Source organism: Halichoeres trimaculatus, unplaced genomic scaffold (genome assembly GCF_033239565.1).
Source record: "Halichoeres trimaculatus isolate MK-OKI-2021-1 unplaced genomic scaffold, fHalTri1.1 fHalTri1_scaffold_2, whole genome shotgun sequence".
Lineage (NCBI taxonomy): Eukaryota > Metazoa > Chordata > Actinopteri > Labriformes > Labridae > Halichoeres > Halichoeres trimaculatus.
Window position 1 is genome coordinate 41319207 of NW_027437180.1, and position 26621 is coordinate 41345827.

The 26621-nt window shown below is 39.1% G+C and overlaps 1 protein-coding gene across 2 annotated transcripts in view; it reads right to left on the reverse strand.

Annotated features, from left to right (window-relative positions):
* Positions 1 to 247: 247 nt before the first annotated feature.
* Positions 248 to 26621, reverse strand: part of LOC141802568 (zeta-sarcoglycan-like) — a 602901-nt gene continuing 576527 nt past the window's right edge. For both annotated transcript variants that reach the window (XM_074686112.1, XM_074686119.1), the window contains exon 8: positions 248 to 1698. In XM_074686112.1, the coding sequence (XP_074542213.1) occupies positions 1492 to 1698 (207 nt within the window). In that variant the 3' untranslated portion in view covers positions 248 to 1491. The remainder of the gene's footprint in view (positions 1699 to 26621) is intronic.

A 26621-nucleotide genomic window follows, 5' to 3' on the forward strand; every position in this document is an offset into this window, starting at 1 on the left:
GTGTTTCAGCCTAAAACTGTTGTTGTGTAAGTGGCCCCTAAGTCCCTGACCCGTCAGTGCATCGCCCCTCTGCTCGCGCGCCAAATTGGCGTCCGGTGTGGCCGTGGCATTATAGTGCCGTAAAATGGCTGGGCTGCTACCGCTCCTAAACAGCCATAAATTATAGGCCTGTTGGGTATAATTTCAGTAATAGATGATTACAAAATAATTACCTCTCCTCTTTTTTTCCTATTCTCTACCCTGAAAACTGGTTGGTGCGTAAATACAGTGACCACTGAGAGAAGCAAACCAAAGATGCTGGAGTCGACTTCTAGGGAGTGAAATACTGGATCTTATCAAAGCACCAGTGAATAAGGAGCAATGATAAGCTGTTTTCTGCTCTTTTTTTCAGCCAGACCTGTGAGAGACAGCAGGAGAGTCAAAATAATTTCCTCAGAAGTCTAGTGGCTGCATCGATAGACCAAAAATAACCAGAGCGCAGCGACAAAATGTGGAAAGGGAGCAGATAAGAGAGATGTTGAAGTGGAAATGACCGGAAGATAACAAGTAAAATGGTTTGAGTAAAAGAAAAAAGAAAACATGGTGAAGGGACTCAATAAAAGGAGAGTTGAAGCACTATTCCTTGCATTTGTCATCCCACAAACAGCAGGGCTTTGAGAACGTATTTATAGGAGGGTTGCACATCAGCATTGGGGTTGAAAGACTAGAGGGGGAGGTGGGGAAAGGCCTTTCTGGTATAGATTGGTCCGTTAGCTAGCCTTAGCTTCCCACTAGACTAAACCGTTGTCTGATTTGCTCGTTAGCTACCCATAGGGCTAAACCAAAGTCCACAATGATCTTCGTTTGCCAGCTTCTCATTGTCCTTGTCCTCTCTGGCGTGTTCGCAGTCCGTCATCGCGTCCCGTTTTGTAGACGTTTTGGTCAAACAGTGATCAAACCACCCACTGTTCTTGTGTGAGGGTTTGATTTTTCCAGGAAACCCCCTCAGGTGTTCCTTGTGGCTTTCAGAAACCAACATGGCAGCAATTCAACAATGGCGAAGCCAGTCAGTAAACTGCCCATTCAAGTCCATGAGCGGTCGTAGCATCAAAAAATCCACTCATGCCGTCAGCGTTTGCTTTCTGCTGAGTCATCCCTCTCATTGACTAGCATTGGCTTCTGACCAATCCACCTTTATTTGGTCTGTGATCTGGAAATCGCTTCTTTTCAAGCTCAAGTCCATATCGAATCAGTCCTTTAGCCGGCGTTAGCCAGTTCATGTTAACTTGGTCTGTTAGCAAGCATTAGCTACTGGCAAACCACTAATTCATTTAAATTCAGTCGATCAACCAACATGAACGTCTCCCCATGCTGCAATCCGTGTTGATTGGGGCTGTTAGCTCGGGTTAGCTTTCTACCAGGCCTTAATCCACGTCGGTTCAGTCCGTTGGCTAGCATTAGCTTCAAACTCTAATAGTCCGTGTTTCCCAGGTGTCTGTCAACGTCCTGCTTTCAGCTCCACAGACAAAAGTTACTGGTTGTTTGGCAGGTCGATCCTTTCTCAGCCGGTGAGAGGTACAGTTTGCCGTTGGCGCAGGAACAGAGCTCGTACACAGTCTGTTTGGTGTAGGTGGTACCTGCCGGCGCCCCCTCCAGGGGGTCAACAGCACTGCCGAGGGGAATGTTGCCCAGTCTGATGGTGTTGGCATCTAGAAAGATCTGTGGACAGAAACAAGAGAGGAGTTAGACCATGGGTGCTCAAATTCTATTCAGCTCACCCCAAAGATGACAACACTTCAGATCAGAAACTGAATGTCTAGGGTAGGCGGATCTTCAACTATATCAGGGTTCAAGGGCCAGGAATCAGGGTTCTGTCCCTAAAGGATGAGTCTGAGACTTGTATCAGGGCTGTTAGGGAGAGGTAAAGAAGAACCCAGAGCTCTGTTACACATTTTTGACTTGCTGTAAGCATTAAATCTGAGTTAATTGAGAACTTGGATGCGTCCTGGTGATCTTCTTCGATCGACGAACACGCTGGGAATGGTGAAAAGGTAACTGAAATATTTGGGAGTCACAGATTTAGGACTTTTGCTTAGAGTGAAAAATAATATCTGCAGAGTACCTTCTTTATTTGAAAAGGGGGTAGTTAGGGAAATTTACTGACTGCACAGTTACAGAGTACCAGCTACTTTTAACAGATAGTGCAGTGAGGAAAATCAGTAAAATTGTCACTTGGCGATACATTTAAAACACCACTTCCTTCCAGATTTTGATGAATTTGTAGAAGTAAACACCTCTTTTACAACTAGAAGCAACTGACTACTACGTACTAAACTTTGGCCAAAATAGTCAGCACTGCTAGTGTAGGAGGTGGTTTGGAAAACAGTCACTGTCTCATATTCTCCATCCCAGCCATGAACCTGCAGCTTCTCTAATGAGTTCCAAATTTAGGCTGAAAATAGTAGGCGAATGATATTTAAAATCATACTGTATATAAAAAAAAATTCAAACATGGGCAGTGACCAAAAAAAATCCCAGGCCCCAAATTGGAAAGCCGTGAGTTAGATCAAACAGCTCCGGAGGAACAGTAATGAATAATCTACAGAAAACAACAAAGATATTAGAACAATAAATTATGTATGAAAAAGGACAAGAGATACACAGAAAGTGATGCTACAGCTGTAGGGGACTGAACTCATGTGGATTCTCTTAGTTTCCAAAATAACACAGAAGAGTTGAGAGTTGTTGCCGAAAAAAAAGGAAAAGAAATGGGTTGTGGATGCAGAGAAAGAGACAGCACACTGCCGTAGGGGATGATACTTTCTGTGGTCGAGTGGGGTTGTCATCAAGAAAGATCTACGGAGACAGAGACTGAATTTCTATTTAGAAGGGGTCTCCTTTGATGTGGAGATAGAGTGGGAGTGAACCAGGCAGAGGGCAGGACAGGTGGAGAAAAAACAAGAGAATCCGTGGGAGAGGAGAATGAACAGGAGCCGCGAGGGAATGCGAGCAGAAAGATAAAATACACACAGCAGAGCGGGGGAGAACTTTTACTCCAGTTAATTTCCAAAAGAACAAATATCTGCCAAACGGATGAGCTCACTCCACAAATAATGACTAAACCACTTAAGTTTTGTATATTTGTCGAGAAACAAGTTGGCTCAATAAATAGAATTAGGCTCTTTGTCTTTGCTGCCTCATGCCAAGACAAATAAAACCACAAAAACAAGGCACAACGTTGAGAAGCAACTCTGTAGTGAACATGCTCTGATAGTGAAGTCATCCCTTTGGTTGTTTCTGCAAAGTGTGAGGGCAGGGCTCACTAACTGGATGTCAATACGTTGGAGGAAACTTGCAAAAAAGCTTCCTTTAATGATTCCCGATGCACCTTAAAGCACTTGAAGAAGCATCGATAAAGGCCGCATCAAAGGGTTGTTTTAAGTTTTGGCTGATAGATAAAACAGATCTCACGTCCAGTGGAGCTTATCCGAACAGCTGCCATAGTAGGCCACTCTAAAGGTGACAACAAAGCACTTTACTCTGTGTTTTTAGCATCACAAGAGAAGGTATGGAGGATGTAAGGATGGGAGAGGGTTGTGTGAAAGTGATCTGGGGTTACAGATGCTGAAGAGACCAAAAGGCCCCAGGTTTATTGCAGCAATCTGACAGAAGCAATTATTGCAACTGGACAATTTCCACAGAAATAGTGAGAGGGGCTCGGGCGGCAGCCAGGCTTTTTGCGGGTGTGCGTGTGTGTATGGTGTGTATGTGTGTTAGCTGTTTAGTCATAATAAACAAACACACACGTGTTTCTCTGTCCCTCAATGACCTCATCAATCAATATATGCAGCTGTGTGATTACCATGGTAATGGTGATGTTACAATGGGTGAGGATTTCAATGGAATTTTGGAACTCCTTTGTGCCCATTGATCTAAAGTAAGAGTATTGGGTTAGACATAGGTCTAAAAACCCTGCATTTATGCTGAAAACCCTTAGACCTAGAAAAAAAAGATAACATCATGAGAATTTGGAAACTTTGATGAACACGATGATGTGTTTCCCAGGTCGGTAGAGTGAAAAATGAGGGCAGGACGGCGATCTACAAATGTAGTTCTAAATGGAGCTTAGACGATAAATAGGTCAGAGGATTATAGTACATGGAGATTACAGGCACACAAGGTTTTCTCTTACATCTTGGTATTTTTTGGCAAAACGGTACAATTAAAAAAAAAAAAATACTCCCTCTGTAAAAAGCACGAGAAGTCAGTGAACATTTTAATGTATTTTTTATTTTTCTACAATGAAGATTTTGGAAGTTATGACAATTTGTTCAGGAAAGTTGAGATGTCTCATCAGCAGCCTCCTTCACTCTGGCTGAAGAAGTTCCGCACTCTAGGAGCTGAGATTTTAGGGCAAAATCTGAAAAGTTTATGTTGCTTGAACAGTGGAATCTGAAAAAACGGTGAAAGATATCTAAAAGTAAGTTCATAGCTGAAAGATCAGTGAACATTTTAAAGCAAAAATGAAGTCTCTAAGTAGAAGTATGCTGAAGTTTTAGCATCTCAAAGTTAGTGGGAATTTTTTGGGGGAGAGTCCTAGATTCCCATTCATTCCTTATGAGACATTTTTTGCATTTTTTTGCGAATAACTCCATCAAGATTTTGTGAAATGAAGAAAAAAGTTATAGCACACTGATCCCGGGTAATGGGCATGTTTTGATGTATAATTTTTGGAGGTTTTCTCAAAATCCTAGGAGGAGGAGCAAATCAAAATTTTGTCCAAAAGATGAAGAAAAAAAACAACAAACGGAAGAATCAGGAGCCCCTCTGGAGGAAATATGTTTCTACTGCTGTAAAAGTCTGTTTCTTTAGCTTGGTGTGTACGTGACTTCTGGTCCTTCTAGAGCCAGCCTCAAGTGGACCTTGATAAACAGCAACTTTTCCTCACAGACTTCATTTTTCTAAACTGGACGCTGCCTATGATAACTGTCCTGGATTTAATTAACTCATTCTCATGTTTATTAAGGACATAGGAACAGCACCATGTATAGTGCATAAGGGGTATCTCCCCAAATGAGAAACTTCATACATAGTTTAAAAAACACAAATGCTTCTTTAATGATCACTGTATACATTCTCCACCTGCTGGTCAAAAATGGTACTGCAACAAACTTGGTGGATAATTGTTAAAGGAGGCATGGCCTTATGGCCTTAGCACACTTACACCTACAGTCGGTTTAGAGTGGCTAATCAACCTGAAGGTCATGGTTTTTTTGGGCTAAAGGATCTGCAACGTTTCCCTCTCTTCAAGCTTTTTCTCCTCCAATCATTAGGTTTCCAAGACTAACTTTCCAATAAGAACCGTAACGCAATCTTCCTTCCTTCTGTCTGCTTCATCTGCTTCATTTCCTCTTTAATCTCTACTTTTCAAGGAAGCAACGCTGTCTCGCTGTTCCTTTCACACGCCAGCCCCCGAGGCTACCACTAATCTCGGCAAACATCTGTATCCCTCTTCTTCATGTTCTTCACTTTAGAAACAAGGGAACGCAAACTTTAAAATGTCTGCGGAAGCGAAACTAGAGTGCAGGAAGACGGGAACACAAGCTGTGTGGAGAGAAAGAAAAGGGTACTGAGAGCGAGATGAAAAGGCTGAGAGACACATGACAGAGAGGAAATGTCAGCTCAGAAGTGGCTGCAAGAGGAGAAAGAGTGGGAGATGAGATGAAGGGAAGAAGAAAGCAGAGGAGAGGGATGAGGGATTCACATACCCCAACAGCAAGGACCCAATTAGTATAACTAATGATTTCACATTGGCTGACGGGGCACATCTCGATCGGTATAAACAACATCCACACTCTCTCTGCATGATGGAGCAGAGCAGAGGTACGCTCATGTTTCCTTTAAATATCTGTGGGGCTAAAAGCTGCACATCTATTAGCCATTAACCTGAAGATAGATAGGCTGAGACCCTGGCAGAATGGACTGAGGTAAATATGGTGATGGTGTCATTCCCAGCAGCCTCCAGCTGAGCGCTCTCCTGAATGATTGCTCTAAATTCTCCCAGCTTAAGGCCTCTTTGTGTTTTAATATACTGCATGTGTAAATGTGGGGTGAGGAGTGTGTGGTAGACCTGCATCCACAGCCCAAAGCCAAGGGTCAGAGCCTCTGTATATCTGGACTATATGAGTTTCTGCTCTGCAGACTGACACTAACTGCTGCTTTAAGTGATGGAAATCAGTTTCATAGTCAGGGAAGGGTTCGAAATCATCTTCATCTGATCATGTGGGAAGGATGCTATCAGAGGGAGACAGATTTTGGAGTCCGAGCAATTTCCAAAGATAAACAACTCAACCGCCCCCTAGGAGGGAAGTCAAATTCAAAGAATCTCGTGACTTCAAAGCACGTTAGCTTAGTTTCATCTGTAGTAAACACAGAATCCCAAGGACTGCAGTAAGCACTGCAGAAAAATCCTAAAGGATGTTTGGATCTTTGTCCACTGCTAGGAAAAACACTGCAACTGCTTCAGTAACTTTTTAAAGTCTAGATTTTTTGTATTTCTGACAGAGGGAAATGATAATAAAAGACATCAGCACAGAATAAAATTATGTATTAACATTTTGTTGAACTAAATATGCATCAGATTTTGCAACAAAGCTTTCATTTTTTTGAAAGTTTTGAAGATTTGTTTGAAATTCTTGCAAATATTCTAAATTAAATTTTCTGAAGATTCTGTGACTTTTTGCTAGTTTCACAGTTTTGTTTGAAATTCTGTAAATTTTTGGCAAATAGTTAAAATTCTTGATTTTGCAAATTTTTACAATTTTTTAAAAGATTTTGTGAATTAATAGTTTCGCATTTTTGTTTGAATTTCTGCTATTTTTTTCAAATAATTTAAATTCAACTTTTTGCAAATTTGGCAAATTGTAACAATTTTTTGAAGATCTTTTGAACTTTTGCTGTTTGCACACTTTTCTAAATTTCGGCAATTTTGCAAACAATTTAAATTGGATATTTTGCTACTTATGAATTTTTTTTACAATTTTTTGAAGATTTTGTGAATTTTTGCTATTTTCACTTTTTTTAAATTCTGCAAACTTTTGCCAAAAATTTAAATTTTACTTTTTGCAAATTTTGCAAATTTGTAACACTTTTTTGGAACATTTTAGCAAATTTTTGAAATTGCATTTTTTTCCTTTTTTTTTTTTTTTTTTTTGACAAGGTTGACAAAGTTATGGAAAATCCATGAAATGGCAAAATTCCGGGAGATTTTTTCACATTTTCAAATTTCCAAATTTTTTTTTTTTTGCAAAATTTTGCATTATTATTCTTTTTTTTTTTTTTTTTTTTTTTTTTACAAATTTAAGATTTTTGAAAACCTTGCAACTTATAGGGATTTCATTAATTCTGCAAGTCTATGAAATAAATATAACTTTTTTTTTTTAGTTAGCAAATATTTATTTGCAAATAAATAAAAAATAAAACACAAAATTTTTTGTTTAGATAAATCACTAAATTCTTTTTCAAGTAAAGAATTTTATACACTTTTCATTTTTATTGTGAAGATAAAGTAGATTTTGTGGCTCTGGAATCACTTTCATCCAGGTGAGCTGAGGTTAAATGGGTCCTATAGTTTGATTATGACAAAAAGAAACCAGTGTTTGGAGTGAAAGTTGGTGCATTGCTTCCAAACGAAACTGCACTTTGTCACTGCCTCTTTTCCCCGCTCTTGTTTGAATAATTCCTTTAGCTTGATCTACTTTGGAGACATGATTTGTAATTCTCTAGGCTTGGATTTCTCCGTGTACGAAGTAGAGCATCGTCATCCATAACAATGTTTCCCTCTCGGATGGTTTCATGTGGCAGTTTGGAAATTACCAAACACAATATACCAAAGATAGACATATAAAAGCTGCATTATTTTCATAAAAGTCCCATTTCCACACAAGATTTGTTTTTGTAAGTCCTCAGTTATTAAAAATGAATAAAAACAAAGAGAAGAGGTAGCTCAGTGAGCTTCTTTGAAGCCGCCGGGCACAGCTATCTCATTATCCTGCCGTGCCCGTTAGTTTTAATAAGACACAGTAACACTGACAACAGGGCACTTTAGGAGGCGGTAAAAACGAATATGTGTGCATCTCTCACCCTGTGCTGGGTGAAGAAAACTACCACACTACATCTCTAAATGTCAAGGTATGCCTTTAACAGGTCTCTGGTGCACACCTGTCATCTTCCCTTTGGCTGCCCAGTTAAAGCTGCCAGGCCTCAGTTATAGCCGCACACAGCAAAGGACTCAGTCACGCTTGGCAACATAACCCAAATCTAATTTCAACAGCCTCCTCGCCATAGCAACGAAAAACCTTAAATTTAGTGGAGCATGGCGGCGGGATGGGAGCATGAAGAGAGCTTGCTCGCGTATTTAATGCGAGGGGATGCCAACAACATTAGTGCTTTCTCCTCCGGAGCACAAAACACCCAGACCGGGAGGAAGACGGGGATACTGAGGAGGCAGGAGGTGAGGAGAGATGGGGAGATGAAGAGGGAGAGGTGTTGGGTGAATGGATAGATTGGCAGTTTGATAGAAGAAGAAGAGGGAGAGGAAGGGGAGTCATTTGTTGTAGCTTAAGGTCGGATTAGCGCTGACATTCATCCCAAATGAAAGTGTCTGGAAGTATTAGGTCAGCATGTTGTAAGCTGTATGTGTGCCTACATGGGAGTGTGTGTGTTGGAGAGTGGGTCAGGGTGTGAATATGTATGTCTGTGGAAATAAGGGCTCTGTGGAGAGGTACGAGTGGGTGATTTACGACTGTAGTGTGCAGGGACATGGCTGCATTGATATGTGCATTTTGTAAGTATGTGTTCTTCTACATGTTTCCTCTCAAGCCAAAGAAATACACTCATCGGCCACTTTATCAGGCACACCTGTCCAACTGCTCGTTAACGCAAATTTCTAATCAGCCAATCACATGGCAGCAACTCAGTGCATTTAGTCATGTAGACATGGTGAAGACGATCTGCTGCAGCTCAAAGTGAGCATCAGAATGAGGAAGAAAGGAGATTTAAGGGACTCTGAACGTGGCATGGTTGTTGGTCTGAGTATTTCACAAACTGCTGATCTACTGGGATTTGAACCCACAACCATCTCTAGGGTTTACAGAGAATGGTCCCAAACAGAGAAAATATCCAGTGAGCAGCAGTTCTGTGGGACAAAATGCCTTGTTGATGCCAGAGGTCAGAGGAGAATGGACAGACTGGTTGGAGCTGATAGAAAGGCAACAGGAACTCAAATAACCACTGGTTACAACCGAGGTCTGCAGAAGAGCATCTCTGAACACACAACACGTCCAACCTTGAGGCAGATGGGCTACAGCAGCAGAAGACCACACCGGGTGACCCTCCTGTCAGCTAAGAACAGGAAACTGAGGCTACAATTCACACAGCAACACCAAAACTGGACAATAGAAGATTGGAGAAACGTTGCCTGGTCTGATGAGTCTGGATTTCTGCTCCACATTCAGATGGTAGGCTCAGAATTTGGCCTCAACAACATGAAAGCATGGATCCATCCTGCCTTGTATCAAGGGTTCAGGCTGCTGCTGCTGGTGTAATGGTGTGGGGGAGATTTTCTTGGCTCACTTTGGGCCCCTTAGTACCAACTGAGCATGGTTTAAAGTCCTCAGCCTACCTGAGTATTGTTGCTGACCATGTCCATCCCTTTATGAGCACAGTGTACCCATCTTCTGATGGCTACTTCCAGCAGGATAACGCTCCATGTCATAAAGCTGGAATCATCTCAGACTGCTTTCTTCAACATGACATTGAGTTCCCTGTACTCAAATGTCCTCCACAGTCCCCAGATCTCAATCCAATAGAGCACCTTTGGGATGTGGTGGAACGGGAGATTCTCATCATGGATGTTCAGACCACAAATCTGCAGCAACTGTGTGATGCTATCATGTCAATATGGACCAAACTCTCTGAGGAATGTTTCCAGGACCTTGTTGAATCTGTGCCACCAAGGATTAAGGCAGCTCTGAAGGAAAAAGGGGGTCATGCATATAAACAGCTGCATTAAAAAATATTTAACCCCCCAATTAGATTTATCAGATTAATCTGATATCCCTCTGATAAAGCCCCTCACTTTAACACACAGTGTGACCACACACTCTGTACGTGTCTCACTGGACCATAAAGTATAATCACCCGCACCGTGCTGCTGCTGCCCTCACAGAAACCTGAGCAAAGACTCAGTTAAGCATAAAGGTTTGTTTAGGGGTGAGTTATGATGTTGTTAGCAGACATGCAGAGAATAACAGGTCTAAGCAGAGTGTACCTGGAGCACAGGTGAAGTATTATAAAACGCAAAAGAAGGACTGAAACTTTGTCCAGTTGGATGTTTTCATCAAGAGATAAATAAAACTTTAACATCACTATAAGAGTTGATGTTGTGTCTCGTTTCTTTGCATGGCAAAAACTGAAAGCGAAACAAGTCTTTGTCTTAGTTTTAGAAAAGTTATTTGATTAGTTGTAATATGAGCCAGACAAGTCTAGAAACTGTCACAATTTCAGGAATTAAAAGACAGGATTTTGCTTGTTGAGTTTCTTTAAAGAACAAAGGAAAGCAAACAAGCCAGATGTTTTTATTCATCATTTTTGTCTTTTTATATCTTAAAAGAAGATGATTTTCTCTGAAATTTTCAGGTGAATGTGGCTCATATCAAGTCTAATACAACAATTTTGTCTAAAAATAATAAAAAAATAGTGTTAAAAAATGACTTCTGATATGCTTATAAGGAGGAAAAAATAATCTGCCAATGTTAAGAAAAATAGACATGTCAATTTTCTTGAAATAGGAATAATGTCCTGAGACAAGAAACTCAACTAGTGCAGTCTTTCCTACCCCACTGACAGTTTTAGATTTTCAGTACTTCAGGGTTCATTTTTGTCTTTAAATTAAAAGACAAAATGAACTCGTTTTTTCTGGTTGTGTCAGGTCAGTGTGACTCATTTAACCTAATAAGACATGTTTTACATAATATAGGAAGAAAGGACCCGCTTAAGTTTTACTTTTTGCGGTTAAGTGATTGTCAAAGGAGTGTGCATGTTAGAGCCCAAGTAAGAAGGGAGTACTGACAATGACCTGAGATAAAAATAATGGGAAAAAATGAAAATAAAGGTAAACGATTAATGAGGCAACAAATTACAAGTTGTAACATTCTGGGCAAAAGTTAGTATGTTTTGGGCTCAGCATCTTAGGTTTTGTTTTACGTTTTGTTACATTTTGAGTAGCTGTAAAACAAGCGCTACATGTGAGATTGTGAAAATTGGAGGTATATTATAGAAGAAATCCCCCCCCCCCCCCCCCCCAAAAAAAAAAAATATATATATATATATATATATATATATATATATATATATATATATATATATATGTGTGTGTGTATAAATAAATACATAAATAAATAAAATAAATAAGGAAAATTAATAAATAAAAAACAAATGAAAAAAAAATATCCCAAACTACATTTATTGCCTTAATGTAAAGGAAGAACTCAAATTCTTTCTAATATGTATTAACATTTTTATACTCAATTCCCTAATGTTACAAATAAAAGGGAAAAAACTCTGTGAGAAATTTTCTTCTGAGGTATCTTTATGATCTTCACACCATAAAACTGAAAATTATGCACATTTTTATGTCTTATTTGTGAAACAAAGTTTTCCTTTTAGACTTGATATGAGCCACATTCAAATGTCAATTTCAGAAAAATGTCTTATTCAAGAAATGAAGACAAAATTATGATTAAAAACTAATATAAAGAATAAAAACATCTGCTAAAGCGTTCAAAAACATTTCCTTGTTTAGTTTCTTCTGTTTTTAAAGAAACTTAAAAAGCATTGCTTCTGTCTTTTCATCTCTTGAAAGAAAAAAATGTCCTTGAATGTCCTTAAAGACATATGAGGATGTGGCTTATATTAAGTCTGATTAGACCCTTTTACACAAGAATTAACCCTTTAACTTAACTTTTTAAATGCAAGGAATATTACTGTTATTATTATTATTATTATTATTATTATTATTATTATTATTATTATTATTCATTTATTTATTTATTTATTCATTTATTTTTAATTATCTAAGGTTTCATCTTAGAATACTAAAATAAAACATTTTTCATGCTTTGACAGAATTTTAAAGAGGTAAACAATTATATCAAATTAAATTAAATTAAATTTGATTACATTTTTATTAAATAATTATTATTTTTCTGTCTCTTTTTTTGTGTTGTTGGAGCACTGTGAACAGAAACCACAAAATTCAGAAAAATAATTTGATAAGATAATTTTTCATCAGGTTTCATACAGTTCCACATATTTTCAATAGGATACAGTGACTCAAAAAAAACTGGTCTACCAAGTGGTTTAGTAGCAAGTTAAAGGGTTAAGACAAAAACATTTGATGAGATTTTACTTTTTGCCTTGTGTTGCCCCATGTGGGCGTCAGGGTTGATTGATTCATGGCAGCTTGTGCTCATACATGGATGTTCTGGTGTCTCTATTCTGCAAATTTTTAAAAACAAAAGATAATATTTCTGAATGGAACATATAATAACTCAAAAAAAATAGTTTAGTCCTCCAGAAACTATGTAAACAGCCAAACTAAGGATGAAGAGTGTAATGTGTCACTGTATGGAGGAGATGGCTGAAGATTATTTAACATAACGGAGAAACTCTCGAAGTCTTTAGTTTACAAAATGTAAAGGAACACCATCAAACATTGAGACATCCAGCTCTGGATCACTGAAAAAATCTCTGAGATGTAGTCTGCAGTTGGTGTTCATATAATTTGTCCTCCTCCAGCATCCATACAGCCGAAGATGAGGTCACCTGTTTACCTGCCTGACGCTCCTTCCCTCCCTATGTGTCCCCTATGCTCTCTGCATGGGTGACTGCCTGTCTGCATCCATGTTTGTGCGTCCTGTTTTTTTTTGCACTACATCAGTTTCACAAGCACGTGGCTCCAGCTCCGAGGAGACAGGGGAAACACGGAGGAAGCAGCAATTATGGCGGGTCAAAACATTTTTCATGGATGATTTCCTCCGGCACAGCCGAGGAGGCGAAAGAGCCGTGAAAAGCTGCGAGGAAGGGAAGGTGGCAGTGAAAGGTTGAGCTTTTCCTGGAATGAAAAGAGGATGGAGGAGGAGGAATGCAGAGGAGATAAGAGGGTGAAAGAGTCTTTGGGGGGAAATCAAGAGGAAGAACAAGAGCTGGAGTCGCTTAGGAGGAGGTCAGGGAGGGCAGGAGAGGATGGGTGAGGACAGGAATCCAGGTATTCAGATATTCTGCCCGATTTTCTGTGATGTTACTTCTTTAAACTTTAGTTAAAAGCTGAGAATAACTTTTCATTTGATGAATCTTTGAATTTTACAGGTTTAAAGAAGTCAGGCCTGTTAGCTGCTCTGTTCTGACCTCATCCATCAGCGAGTGTGGGGCTCCAGAGTAGCTTCACAGACTTAATGACACAATTTAGTTTATATTTTCTCAGTAAATAATTCATCCAAGGACAGCAGCGTTTGGCCTCAATTATTAAGTAGACAATTTAACCCAGCGCTGTGCCCTTCACGGATCTGATGCAAGAAAAGAAACTCACACGGGCTCAGCAGAGAAAGCCTCACAGTCTCATGTTGTGATGCCGGAGTCATTTAGGGCAACATTTTTACAACTTATTCTCTGATTTGATGGGAAAAAAAACCTCAAATTCTGCAACTTTATACAGAATAAAATACCGTTTGGAACGTCCCGTTTAGCTGCAGTGTTAGTCGCATGCATGACTGCATATAATCAGCCAGTTAACTAACGTCATAATTCAGAGAAACCTCCTGGAAAACCCCATTAAACAAATATAACTGTGCATGTCTACCACTCAGAAGTAGTGATAAACCCGGCGAGCGGTAACAGTGTGACTGAGAAAAGATCAAGAAAAACATTTTTTAGCCAGTGAAATTGAGATTTCATTACAAGAACACACAAACAGCTGTTATCAGTGAGTCAGTCAGGTAAACAAAGAGAAAGAGAAAGTTTGGTGATCTTGAACAGAGTAAATACAGAAATCCTCAATAATAAAATCAATAATATAAAAGCTGGTTTGAGGAACAAGTGCTGCAGCAATGATCCAGTACTAGGGATAGACTGATTATCGGCCGGGCCGATTATTGGGGCCAATATTTGGCATTTTGAGGCATATCGACATCGTCCTTTTTTCTAATCTGACAGCCAATAAGAACCAAATGTAAAACTGCGTTATTGTGGCTTTGATGCAGCCGCTCCACTGTCTGCAGTCACTACTCAGTCCCCACCCACAGCACCATCTGATTGGTTACAAGCAGAGCCATGGCTTGGGAAACAGCCAATCAGCAGTGCGGTTATTACAGTTATTGCTGTTACAGTAAAATTTTTACAGTAAACTTTATAAAACATGCTGCTGAGCCTGGGAGCTGTTTAATAAACTCATGCTTAAAGAATGAAGTTAAGTGTTGGAGTTTGTATTGTTCAAAATTTTACACCAATATTTTCACTTTGACTGCAAATTAATATCAGCTTCAAATATCAGTTATCGGCCTCCTTGACTACAAATAATCGGTATCGGCCCGGAAAATCCGTATCGATCTATCTTTAGTACCTCAATGAAGAACTCCAACATTTCACCACACACATCTTAAAGGACCCAGATGTATAAAAGCAAAGAGATCAACTTGTAAAACTAATGGCAGTGAGCCTTGCAAGTTTGAAACTTCAACTGTCTCCCTTATCTCATCTGTTCACTGAAAGAATGTGTCTCCTAAATCTAAATTTGCTGTATGGCTACACATCACCACCTTTCCAAAGGACTGTCCATTGTCTTTGCAAGTTTTGTCTCAAGCGTGTTTTTTGTCTTTTTCAAAGTTGTTTTAAAGTCGTTAACTTGGCTCATATATACCACCAATCCATTTTTTCCCACACTTAGTACAAACAGTCTGTTTTCCTTGCTAATGGCTGGTAATGCATACGGGCCTGGGTCTCCATGACAACACCACACCGACTGACGAAGTTTAGAAATGAGAAGACAGATTTGTCTTTTTCTGCCTGAAAAACAGTTTCTTAATTAATTAATTAATTAATTTCTTGATTAATTTTGTTGTGATGGTGGACACTGGAGCCTAACTGTCAGACAGAAAAAGGACAGAAGAGCAGAAGAAAGAGAAACAGGAGAGAGATAGAGCACAAGCTGTCCCTGGACTGCAGTGCCACCCATTGTCTGTATATAGAGTGGACAGTGTGGCTCTGCCATTTACCATTGTATGGTTTTGTAGTTATTGGCAGCAGTTGTGCAGCCAGAGTCTGCGCAGTAGAGACAATGAAGGAATTTGGGAGAATCTGAGTGGAGATGATTGACAAAAATAATATATATATTTTTTCTTTTGCAAGTCTGATCACTTCTTGACTCTACCTCCAGACATGTTTTACAATCCTGAAAAAAATACACAAGAACGTCAGCTGTCAATCATCGCTAAACGTGACGTAAAACTTAGTTTTTAGCCTCTTATAACTAATGAAAACTAAACTCTTCAGATAAAAGAGGACTTGATTATAAGACAGCCAAATGATATCTTCAAATCACCACAACAATCAGACGTGAGAAACATTTCTACCAGGTGGATTAATTTTTTAAAGTTTGACCACAGCCCATCTGGAATGACTGGGGAGATGGATTTTTTAACCTATACTGCAGCCAGCCACCAGGGGGAGCAGTTTTTGTGGCGATCCTGACCTCGGTGTGCTGCATCCAGTAGAAAGTTGTCTTGAACAAAGAAAATTTGTTTTGCTCTGATTTTCTTTAACTCCAAAACAAACACGCCCCGTCAACAGTCAAGTCTCAACAACAGCATGGATGAGACTCCAAAAGGTGGCGCTCCAAGAGAGGGCCCCTCTGTTTTAAGGGCCAAGAGGAAGGGATGCAAACACATACCTAAGAAACGAGAAGCCACTTTCTTTTAGATTGTGTTTTACCTTTAGCCCCTGTGTTAGCCTTTAGCTCGTGCTCTATCTCTCCCCTGTTTCTCTTTCTTCTGCTTTTCTGTCCTTTTTCTGTCTGGCAGTTAGGCTCCAGTGTCCACCATCACTACAACATTATGGTAGTATGGAAATTCATGGAGAAATTCAGATTCCTGGGTGGACTAACAGCAGCTCCTGCTCTTCCTCTCTCTTCCTCCCCCTTTGGACTTACACACATAAATACAGACTGCACACACACACACACACACACACACTACAATAACACAAATAGGTGGGAGGTTGTGAAAGTATCTGAGTGTATTACACACACCATTAGGCGTGTTGACAGGACGGCCACAGGAATGGGAGCTGACGATCGACTAAATGACGGAGGCTGGTGAGACGGGACAGCGTGCTAACCCACATGTAGCAGGGACATTAAGCCTTATCAGTTTGCCCTTCTGCAACACACACACACACACACACACATATTCACGAACATGTTCATGAAAAGATAAGACAAGACACACCAACACACACAAACTCACAACGGAGCTTCTGTGGAACATTTACGCACACACGCTGCGTTGGATGGTCGCACAAATAAAAGAAGAAGAAATAACAGGAACTCCAAAACATCCAAGGCAGGCAGAGGTAACACACACACACACACACACACACACACACACACACACACACACACACACACACACACACACACACACACACACACACACACACACACACATCTTTGACGATCGCCTCGGGCAGTGTAAAGATTAGGCTAATGAATTTTCCACTGGTGATCACAACTTTTTGAAAAACATCCTCTCCTCCCAGTTATGTGTAGGTTTTCTTTTATTTATTTTCACTCTCCTTTGAACACCCACACACATACATTTAATACCACAAGCAATAAGTTGCAACAAGTGGAGTCAGAAAAAGACAAAAAGGAAAAAAAAAAGTAAGAAGAATTTCTGGAGGCGTTTTCACTACGTCTGACAATTTTTGCAAAATTTAAGACCAAAACTTGCGTCGCTTCTATAAATCATGAGGTCAGTCCTAGTCCATGTAGTTTGCCCAGTAGGAGCACAGCTGATGTCTCTGACAGACAAGCTTGTTCAGTTGTTATGGGCTAGTTTCTCTGCATCAAGTTTAGAGAAGCGTCTGGTTTCTTCTTCTGGTTTCACTGACAAATACAGCTGAGGATCGTCTGCATAGCAGTGAAAGTTTATGGAGTCGTTCTTCATTATTGTGCCAAGAGGACAGGCTTGGGGAGTAAAGTTTACATCATTAGGATAAAAAAAAATCTAACTGTAATCCAATACAGTACAGAAAAAAAACATGTGATGTAATGTTACAGGTATATTTGATAAAAATAGGGATTAATTAGTGACACTTTACGATGGAACACCACATGTGAAGCGACCACCCACGTCGCCTCGAGCTACACGTAAACATAACCTAAGCTAAGGTCGTTTATGATTATAGCCACTGCCCGGCATAAAAAAAGCCTTCACTGGATTTGAATTAGGTACAAAGACAAACTGCTAACATTTGCTGAAATACACAGAAGTCGATTTAGCTAACGTTCAGGTTTGTTAGCTTGCTAACCTCTGAATAACCATTGTGGTGTGTGGACACATGGTTTGTTGAAAAATAAGGTTGATGCTCTTAACCTTTGCATCAAAACAGAGCCTGTAATGCCATATTATGTAACAAAGCCCCAATATGTAATTATGTAATAATGTCCCATTTTGTAAAATCTGTTGCATTGTGTTATAAAACTTTTGAACACATGTAATAAACTTTGCCATATTCTGTGATGCTCTTACATATTACAGTTTATTACATTAATAAATGTATCATATAAATTATTTTTACATGTTGTGTTCAAGAATTTTGTAATTAAGTGCAGCGTAATTAGATAATGAAGTGAAAATGTATAACATTATTACATATGGAGGCGTTATTACTGTGTCGTTACAGAGCCTTCTCTGCTCGCCTTGTTAAAGGGTCATACTTTGAAAAAGGAGAACATTTTAAGTTTGATTTGAAATAACAAATTTCTTGTCAACTTTGTAAAGTACACGTTTTTTTAGGCAAATATTTGGAAAATTTGGAATCGGTGGGTTGTCTCAGATTATGTTTGGCTAAAACAGCACTTCCTCTTTGCAGTGTGAAAGGAGATTTTATTGTTTTATGTTTCTTTAAAATAAAACAATACACCAAGCAGATGACACATCGTCTAAACTCTCTTGTCTTTAGGTTCATGTTTGGTATTGAAGTAATCCAAAAGTAACTAAAAGTAATCAGGTACATTACATTAATATTGTTATCAGGGTTCCTACAGCTTAAGGCAAGTTAAAGTCAAGACTTTCAAAGACTTTTTAATGTCATTTGAAATTAAATTTAAGACCAAATTCACATAAACAGCAATGGAAAAAATACCACATCAGTTACACAGGGTTAGGGACAATGAATGGAGTCCCAGCTGCAACTATATCACTGTTTGTTGGTTCCACTAGTGTGACTGCATCACATCACCACGAGAGTTACTTGGTAAATTACTGTAAAAAAAAAAATAATAATAAAAAAAAATAGAATTTATTTTGGGATTTGGGACTATTTACTACCATACTAACATGAGTTAACATCATTTAAGACTTTTGAAGATTAATTTAAGACATTTTAAGGCCATAATCATAAATTCAGTGCCTTTTAAGACTATTTAAGGATCTGCAGGGACCCTGGTGATACTTAGAGTGAGTTGCTGATTATATTTTTTTACAGGTAACTTGTAATTGTGCTGAACTATATTTTAAAGTAATTCTCCCAGCCCTGCAAGTTAAAGCACACACAGGGTGAAAAGAATCGGTCCGAGCACTGAACCTTGAGGAACTCCATAACGCACCGTGGTGTAAAAAGAAGATTTATTGTTTACGTGAACAAACTGTTATCGGTCCGACAGCTCTGGCGTAAAGAGATTCACAGAGTGTGTAAACATACCACTACCTGTGCTTAAGATTCTCCTTTTCGCAGGTGTTAATACAGGCTTATGTTAGTATTAGTGCACACAGAGCTGAATACGGACTTGTAAGCCTGTGCCTGTGTGTGTGTGTGTGTGTGTGTGTGTGTGTGTGTGTGTGTGTGTGTGTGTGTGTGTGTGTGTGTAGCCACTATATGGGGAGGTGATTATTTTTCTTTCTGGCTGTTATGAGTGAATTTGTTCAGCTTATTTTGTGGCTCTTTACATACTTGCAAGGCTTCCACAACATCAGCGCGTACAACAGGGAGTTCCCCCCTGCCAGCATCCTAATTCACTCACCATTCTGCATAACCCGCAGGTGAAAGAAGCTGCGCAGAAGAAAAAAGGAGAAAATTCAGTCCCAGCGTAGCAGCCCAATAACACCTCCAGGCTACAGCGTCTTAATAAACCCCAGCATTGTGCCAGCAAACAATAAAAACTCCATGCTTATCCAAGTTTGTCAAAAGTTTCTGTAGTTAACCCTGTTTCACCTCCGAGCAGAGCGAGCGCACTACTCGTTATTAATTCTGTGCATTATGTGAACACAGAGGGAAATACTGGATGGAGCGCTCTGAAGCTTTCCACATGGAAAGTTTGTTAAAGTCAACTTTGTTATTCTCTCTACACTGCCATGTTTAACAAAGCAGAGCTGAAGTGATGCATTTTGGATCGGTTTGACTCACTTCAGCACCTGAACGCTCCGTGGTGAATGAACGTTCTTAAAAGTGAAATGCAACAATGACAACACTTGAGTCTGCATATAAAATCTCTCACTTAGAGGAAAGTTAGATTTCTGCACAAACATTCACGGCATCATGCAGGGAAAAAGGTGATGTTTGGAAGAGAAATATCAAGGTTTTGACTTTGAGTGGTATATTTTTAGCAGCATTTAAATAAATAGTCTTCAAGTTCTGAAGGGGCATCTCTACAAATTAGGATAAGGTGGAAAAGTTTATTTATTTCAATGTTTCGTTGCTCAAATTATTTTTTTAATAAACTAATCAATTCATGTATTTGTCACTGGTATATTTATTCCTAAAATGAAATACAATGTGCTCAAAACTAGAAAATAAATTAACTTAAATATTTCCAAATTTTTGCCAAGGGTCATCCTGGCTGACTGCGCCTTCAGCTCCAGTTGTTGGGAGAACGTGTTTAAAGGTCCCATAGTATTCAAAAATCACTTTATTAAGTCTTTTAGTGAAATTTGTGGGTCTTTGTCTTTCCTCCCAGCCCACAAAATGTGATATTTAATGACCAAACCTGTTCTTAGTAGAGCTTGTGAATGTAAAATCCTGACCTAAAACCAGCTGTTTGGAATTTGGAGATTTGCCGACGTCAGCGATTCCCTTTTTTGACCAATCAGGAGCAAGTCTGACCTGATCGGTCCACCCGAGCAGATACCCCCGAACCCCCTCCTCGCCTACTTCTCATCAGCAGCAGGGAGGAGGATGCCAAGGTTGAAGAGCCATCACTGCTCTGTTTTCGTCTGTAAACAGCCACATAGCTCCATGCTCAAGCTTCCCATCTCAGAAGAAGACAGACTAAGTGTCTAAAGTTCATTTATCAGGAAATGTTCCAGCTACACTCAGTTAAACGGAGCATGTGTGTGCTAGTCACTTCACGGCCGACTGCTTTTCCAACTTTGGACAGTCCAACAGAGGGCTAGCCAATAGACTGGTCCTGAATCCAGGCGCATTACCAACCATCCTCCAACAAACCTGGGACCCTGGAAATGTGAGTATTTTAAATGCTGTGTGCTGTGGAGCAGATGGAAGAGCTTTTCCTCAGTGTCCCCCCTGTCTCTGTGTTAGCTTCAGGATGCTAACTTTAGCTGCAGTTAGCCTGTTGTTTTAGCCTGTAATGTTACGGTAAAGGAGCTTCTCTGTTTTCTAAACATTGTGCACTCGGAGCTCGTGGCGCCGCTCTCAGTGACGTGGAAGAGCGGGGCGGTATCAGCGGTGGCTCATTTACATATGAAGGCCACGCCCACTAAATCAGAGCGTTCTGAACAGAGGGGCTATGAGAGCCTGGAAACAATGCTGCTGTGCTTGATTTATTGGCTTTTTGGACCAAAACATGTTACTACCATTTCATGAACACATCAATGATCCACATTAAACTGCAGGAAAGGAGCAGAATGTGGGAGCTTTAAAGGAGCCAATTCGCCATGAAACACAGTACAGGAGGTTGCCTCACATCTCTCCAACATGCACCCTCAAATTTCAAGAAGTGGAGAATCTAGTAAAACTCTGCATGTGCCGACCCATCTCAGTTCTTCTTCAAAGAGAAGTTTTTCAACCTTGAACGCATGCTCCCACGGCTATGAAGAGATTTAGGTCTGTGTCAACAACATTTAATTGAGTTTATACTGTAAGTGAATAAAATGTAATTGGTCCCTGAGTCTGGATATTTCTGGGCATAATTAAACAGAAACAGGTCAAAATTCACACAATGTCACGTTGATGTTCTGTGTTGTAATATATTAATAATTCAAGTAGGCCATCTAGTGTCTCAAAGTGGTTATAGCAATGGTTTAAGTTGTTTGGAACCTTTCCGTAGTTATGAAGTCTGCCATGAGCCTTTCATTAGCCTGTTAGCTTTTGACATTTGAAATTCTCAGTATTTTTTACAAAGAGTTGATGTGATATGTTTCTGTGATGTAAGTTGAAATTCTATTCTGAAGCTGAAGTTATACCGATGTATGCTAACTGCTAGCATATCAAAGCAGTTTCCCATATAAGTTAGCATCAAGCTAGCTCTATGTTGTTATTTTGGTAAATAAGGTGATTTATACCATTTCGAATGTGAAATGAATGAATATGAATCTCCTGAGAGAGAGTGATGAACATTTCTTTATGAAGTCAGTTCTTCAGGAAAACTTCAAGCTGAAAATCCTGAATCAGAGTTTTCTTGGGAAACGTTAGCTAACTGCTAAGCTAAGATAGCTGCAGCAGACTAGTTGACGTAAGGCCCAGCGGTCAACTTATTAACTGCCTCTTGATCTTTCAAGACCCAAATAATATTGTTTTCTATGACTATGTAAACACCAAAACTACTTATGAAGAGTGGACTCTCTTCCTGTTTTTGATCCAAAAAACAGACAAAACAAACTTTTTTTTAACGCTCCACTCTGATCCTCTCCATGATCTCCGTCGTCTTTTTTCTTTCTCTCCGAACTACCGCGACACATCCTCAGGTGGAGCGAGAGCTGCCTGAACTTTTCTGACTCACAGCGTCTCTCTGTGTCCCTGTCATCTCTCATCTTCTCCTCATATCCATGCTGAGCTCTCATCCAAAGAGCACACCGCTCTCACCCACAGTAGTTTACGAGCAGGATTTTGATTAACGAGCTACATCAGACCCCGCCTCCCCCTGCTGAAAAAACATAATATATTTCTATAGACACAGGAAACGGTTTGCACAACATTAATGACCAGTTGAAAAAAAAAAGTGGATTTACAAATCTTTTCTTCTTCCTGTATTTGTTTTATTAGTCATGCTACAATTTTGTCATGTCCTAGAATTCAAATTCTTTATTTGGGGACCTTAAGCCGACATGAGATTAAAATGTGATTAATTTGATTAATTAATTTCAAATCCTGTAATAATTTAGATTAATTTTTTGTATATATTTTTATCACCTAGCTCCACTCACAGTCTCTACTGCGCAGTCTCTGGCTGCACAATGGCGGCGCTTGTGATGGGGGACTTTGGCTTCAAAGCTGTACAATGGTTAAAGGCTGGCACCACACTGTCCATGGTGACATCAGTTATCACAGGCCATGGATGGCAAATCCTGTTACGCTTAATCTTGAGGCAGTGATCCCTTCCCTAATTTGCCACTTCTTTTGTCGAATTTCCAGAGTCTAAAAATGCTTCAGCCAACAGTTTACAGACGTAAAACAAAATAAATGCAGTTTTTAAGCATTGGAAAGAAACATCAAACTACTCAGGTGGAAAAGAAATGATCTAGTGGAGATTTATTTATTTAGGCAGTGTCTCTACATGCAACAAATTAACAGCAGCATATAAATGTTGATGATGTCTGAACACACTAATTAGTGCTGTGGAAGATCTAACTGCTCTGAACCTTTTATGCTCCACTGCTAATGTGACCTCTCAGACATTACAACCAAGTGTCTGAACGTCTGATTCAACATGAACCATGTTTAATGTCAAGATGATGATTCATATCAGCCAGAGGCAGGAGTGTAAATAAAAGCTGATTTGAGTTACTGAAGTGATGACTGCTTCAATGAAAGGTCCGTGTTTCAGTTTGCAGGAAAGTCTTTTTTCTAAGTAGCTGTCAGTTAAAATGAACGGCGAGAACAGGGAAAGAACAGACAGGAAGAGAGCCAGCGACGCGCGGAGGCTGCTGGAAAAGAGCTGCGGGTGCATAAAGCCCACATGATGAGACGGGTACAGGAGAGGATGGATTGATGGAGAGTGAAGGTAAAAATAATCAACAAAGAGAAGGGCACAAAGGCGGCGTGTGAGTGAACAAACTGGAAGCCGGGGAGAGGATTGATGGAGGAAGAAAGATGGAGTCAATGAATGCAGGAGAGGCAGGGAGAGGAAGAGAAAGGGAGTTGATGAAAAAAAAAGTCAGGAGGACAGCAGGAATCCTGAGAGGATCTGTCAGCTCTTGTTGGCTTTGATTTTAATGGAAGCCAGAGCTCTCCTACCTCTAACCCATTTGGCCCTAATTCCAGCGCTGCTTTCCAAACTTTTTAAACTTTAATGGCCCCTTCTTAAGTGCCAGCTGCTGACAACATTGATTTGGCTTTAAGCCTGGCTGTCCCGCACGCCTTTATTTTCTCCTGCAAAATCGACAGAAACATCTATTTTCTGCCATCCTCCACCACCTCCTCCTCATCCGATCCTCCTTCTGTCCTCCCTTCATCCGCTCTCCGCTGATCATTTGATGGTGTCAGCGGTCGGGGGAAAGCTGGTATGAGAATCAATGAAAAGGAATGCTATTTGGATAAGCTGGCTTCTTAGGGGTGTATGAAGGTGTTTCTTTTTCTGATGACAGGGGGAGAGGTGATACACTGCAGACTGTGGCTGAGGGGGTTTCAGTGACACTGTTGGATTGGGTTAGAAATAACACACTTTGGGCTGTTTATAACACAACCGCTGGATCATTATAGCAGCAGAGCAGCTGTAGTAAATTTGGTCCAGTAAGATGGTTTGGTCCATTTTAATATTCTACCCAAATTCGGGGTCAGATTAATTACAATTCACATACAAAAGCATGGTTCAGTTAAGCCTCATTTTAGAGATGTTTCATAAAGACATGCAGCACAGACAGCCTGTCCATGCTGTGGAACATGGATGACAGGTCTGTACTGTAAAGCACAGACAGCCAGTCGACTGTTCATATTTTTAAAAGAAACTTAAGACCTATATTTTTAATCTGGCTCTGAGCTGATTGTATTTGTTTTTATTTTATATTAAATTTTAACTTATTTTTAACACTTTTATTTTGTTTTATTTCTACATTTCAGTTCAGATTTTTTAATTGGAATTTTATTATTTTTTTAATGCTTTTCTTTGTATTATCCTATTTAAGCTGATTTTACTATGCACCTGATGTAACACTTTCTCAATTTACCATAGTATTTATCCAATATTGTTATATTATTCTATTTATTTATGTACTAACACATTTAGTTATCCTGGCCTCTAGTATTTTCAAGCATTTTATTCATCTATTTTTAATTAATTATCATTTCAGTTTAAGCTCCTGTGTTTTCTTATTTAATTCAAATTGCATTTCCTCAGTCCTCTAATTCTAATTCTGTTTTCTGCTAGAATTTCTTTTTTTTTATGTCTTGTGTGTGTGTGTGTGTGTGTGTGTGTGTGTGTGTGTGTGTGTGTGTGTGTGTGTGTGTGTGTGTGTGTGTTGAATGTGGTTTGGGGGAGGGGGGACTGCAGGGGTCTTATGTTGTCATTTTATTGTGCATTTTTCTGCTTTTTATTTCACTTCTTGATATCTTATTTTATTTTTTAAATTTATTTTTTATTTATTTTTTATTATTTTTTCAACTTATTTATGTATTTTTTAATTTATTTGTTATTATTATTATTATTATTATTATTATTATTATTATTATTATTATTATTATTATTATTATTATCACTATTACTGTTATTATTATTATTATTATTATTATTATTATTATTATTATTATTATTATTATTATTAAAGCACTTTGTATTACAAAGTCCTGCATAAAAAGCGTTTCAGAAAAATCTCACTCTGGAGGACGTTTAAAAAAACAAAAAACAAAACATATATATATATATATATATATATATATATATATATATATATATATATATATATATATATATATATATATATATATATATATATATAGACATAATAAAGTCAAATATGTAATAAAAATTTTAATTTTAATTTAAATTAATATTTTTTTTTAAATTAAATTAAAAAAAAAATTTTTATTAAAACATAATTGTGAAATAAAAAATGCAAATTGAAAAAAATATGAACTGTGAAGGATATTACAAGGTGAGGCCCCTACAAAGCTATATTTATCATAGATGAAGTTAAAAAAAAAAATCATCAACTTACTTTCACTGACCTTTTTTAGGTAAAACATGGCTTGGCTACTTTCGGAGCACACACCAACCGACCCCTGTAGTAAGGCCGCAGCTCACAGGTGGTACCAGAAGCTTAAACCAAGAGTCAGTAACAACAGCAGAATAAGCTGTTTGGCAGCTGTTTGGAAGATTTGGCAAATTTTCATGGGCACAACCCACATACTCAGCTCCGTGGCTCATCCCACAAATGTGTCTCTATTTAAAGTGTAATAAACAGGCTTTACAGGGAAATAAGATTTACTTCCAAGAGGTATTTTTGTCCCAACAGAGAAATAATCTACCAAACAAATTTCTTTACTTTACGTGCTCAGTTTCATTTGCATCTAAATAAGATTTATTTCAAAGCCTTCCTTTACGATGACCTCCTGATTTAGTGTGAGGAAAAGGTTCAAAGAGTTGAAGACATCAAGAATAAGAGCACATTTACAGGTACTGATGAGATTTCTCCTGCTATTCATAAACCTTTACCTCTCAGTCTCAGAGTGGAGCAAATGGATGTCATGATAAGGGGGTGACAACCTCTATTCTCCCCAACCTTTCATGGTATCAAGCTTTGCCAAGGGCCCACATCACGATCCTTGTTACTCCCTACTTCACACCATTGTTCCCTTTCAATGGAGAGACGTTTATATATGCAGGGATGACAGGGAGAGTGGTACAGAGAGGAGAAGAGAGGAGGGAATGGATGGACACGGGATGGATGGAGACGAAGGGAAACATAAAAAGAGTGAAGCAGAGAGAAAGAGAAAGATGACAGAAAAGAGGTAAAATTATAATCCTCCCACCCCCTGCCTCTTTCCCTGGGAAGTGACAGCCTCAGTGATGAACAACCCTGGCAGTGGAAAGTTAATTAGATAGGCTGGGTTACTTAGAGATGGAGGACTGAGGAGCTGAGGAGGAGCAGAGGCAGGAGGAGGTGGAGGGAGATGGAGGAGCAGTGACCACTGATACA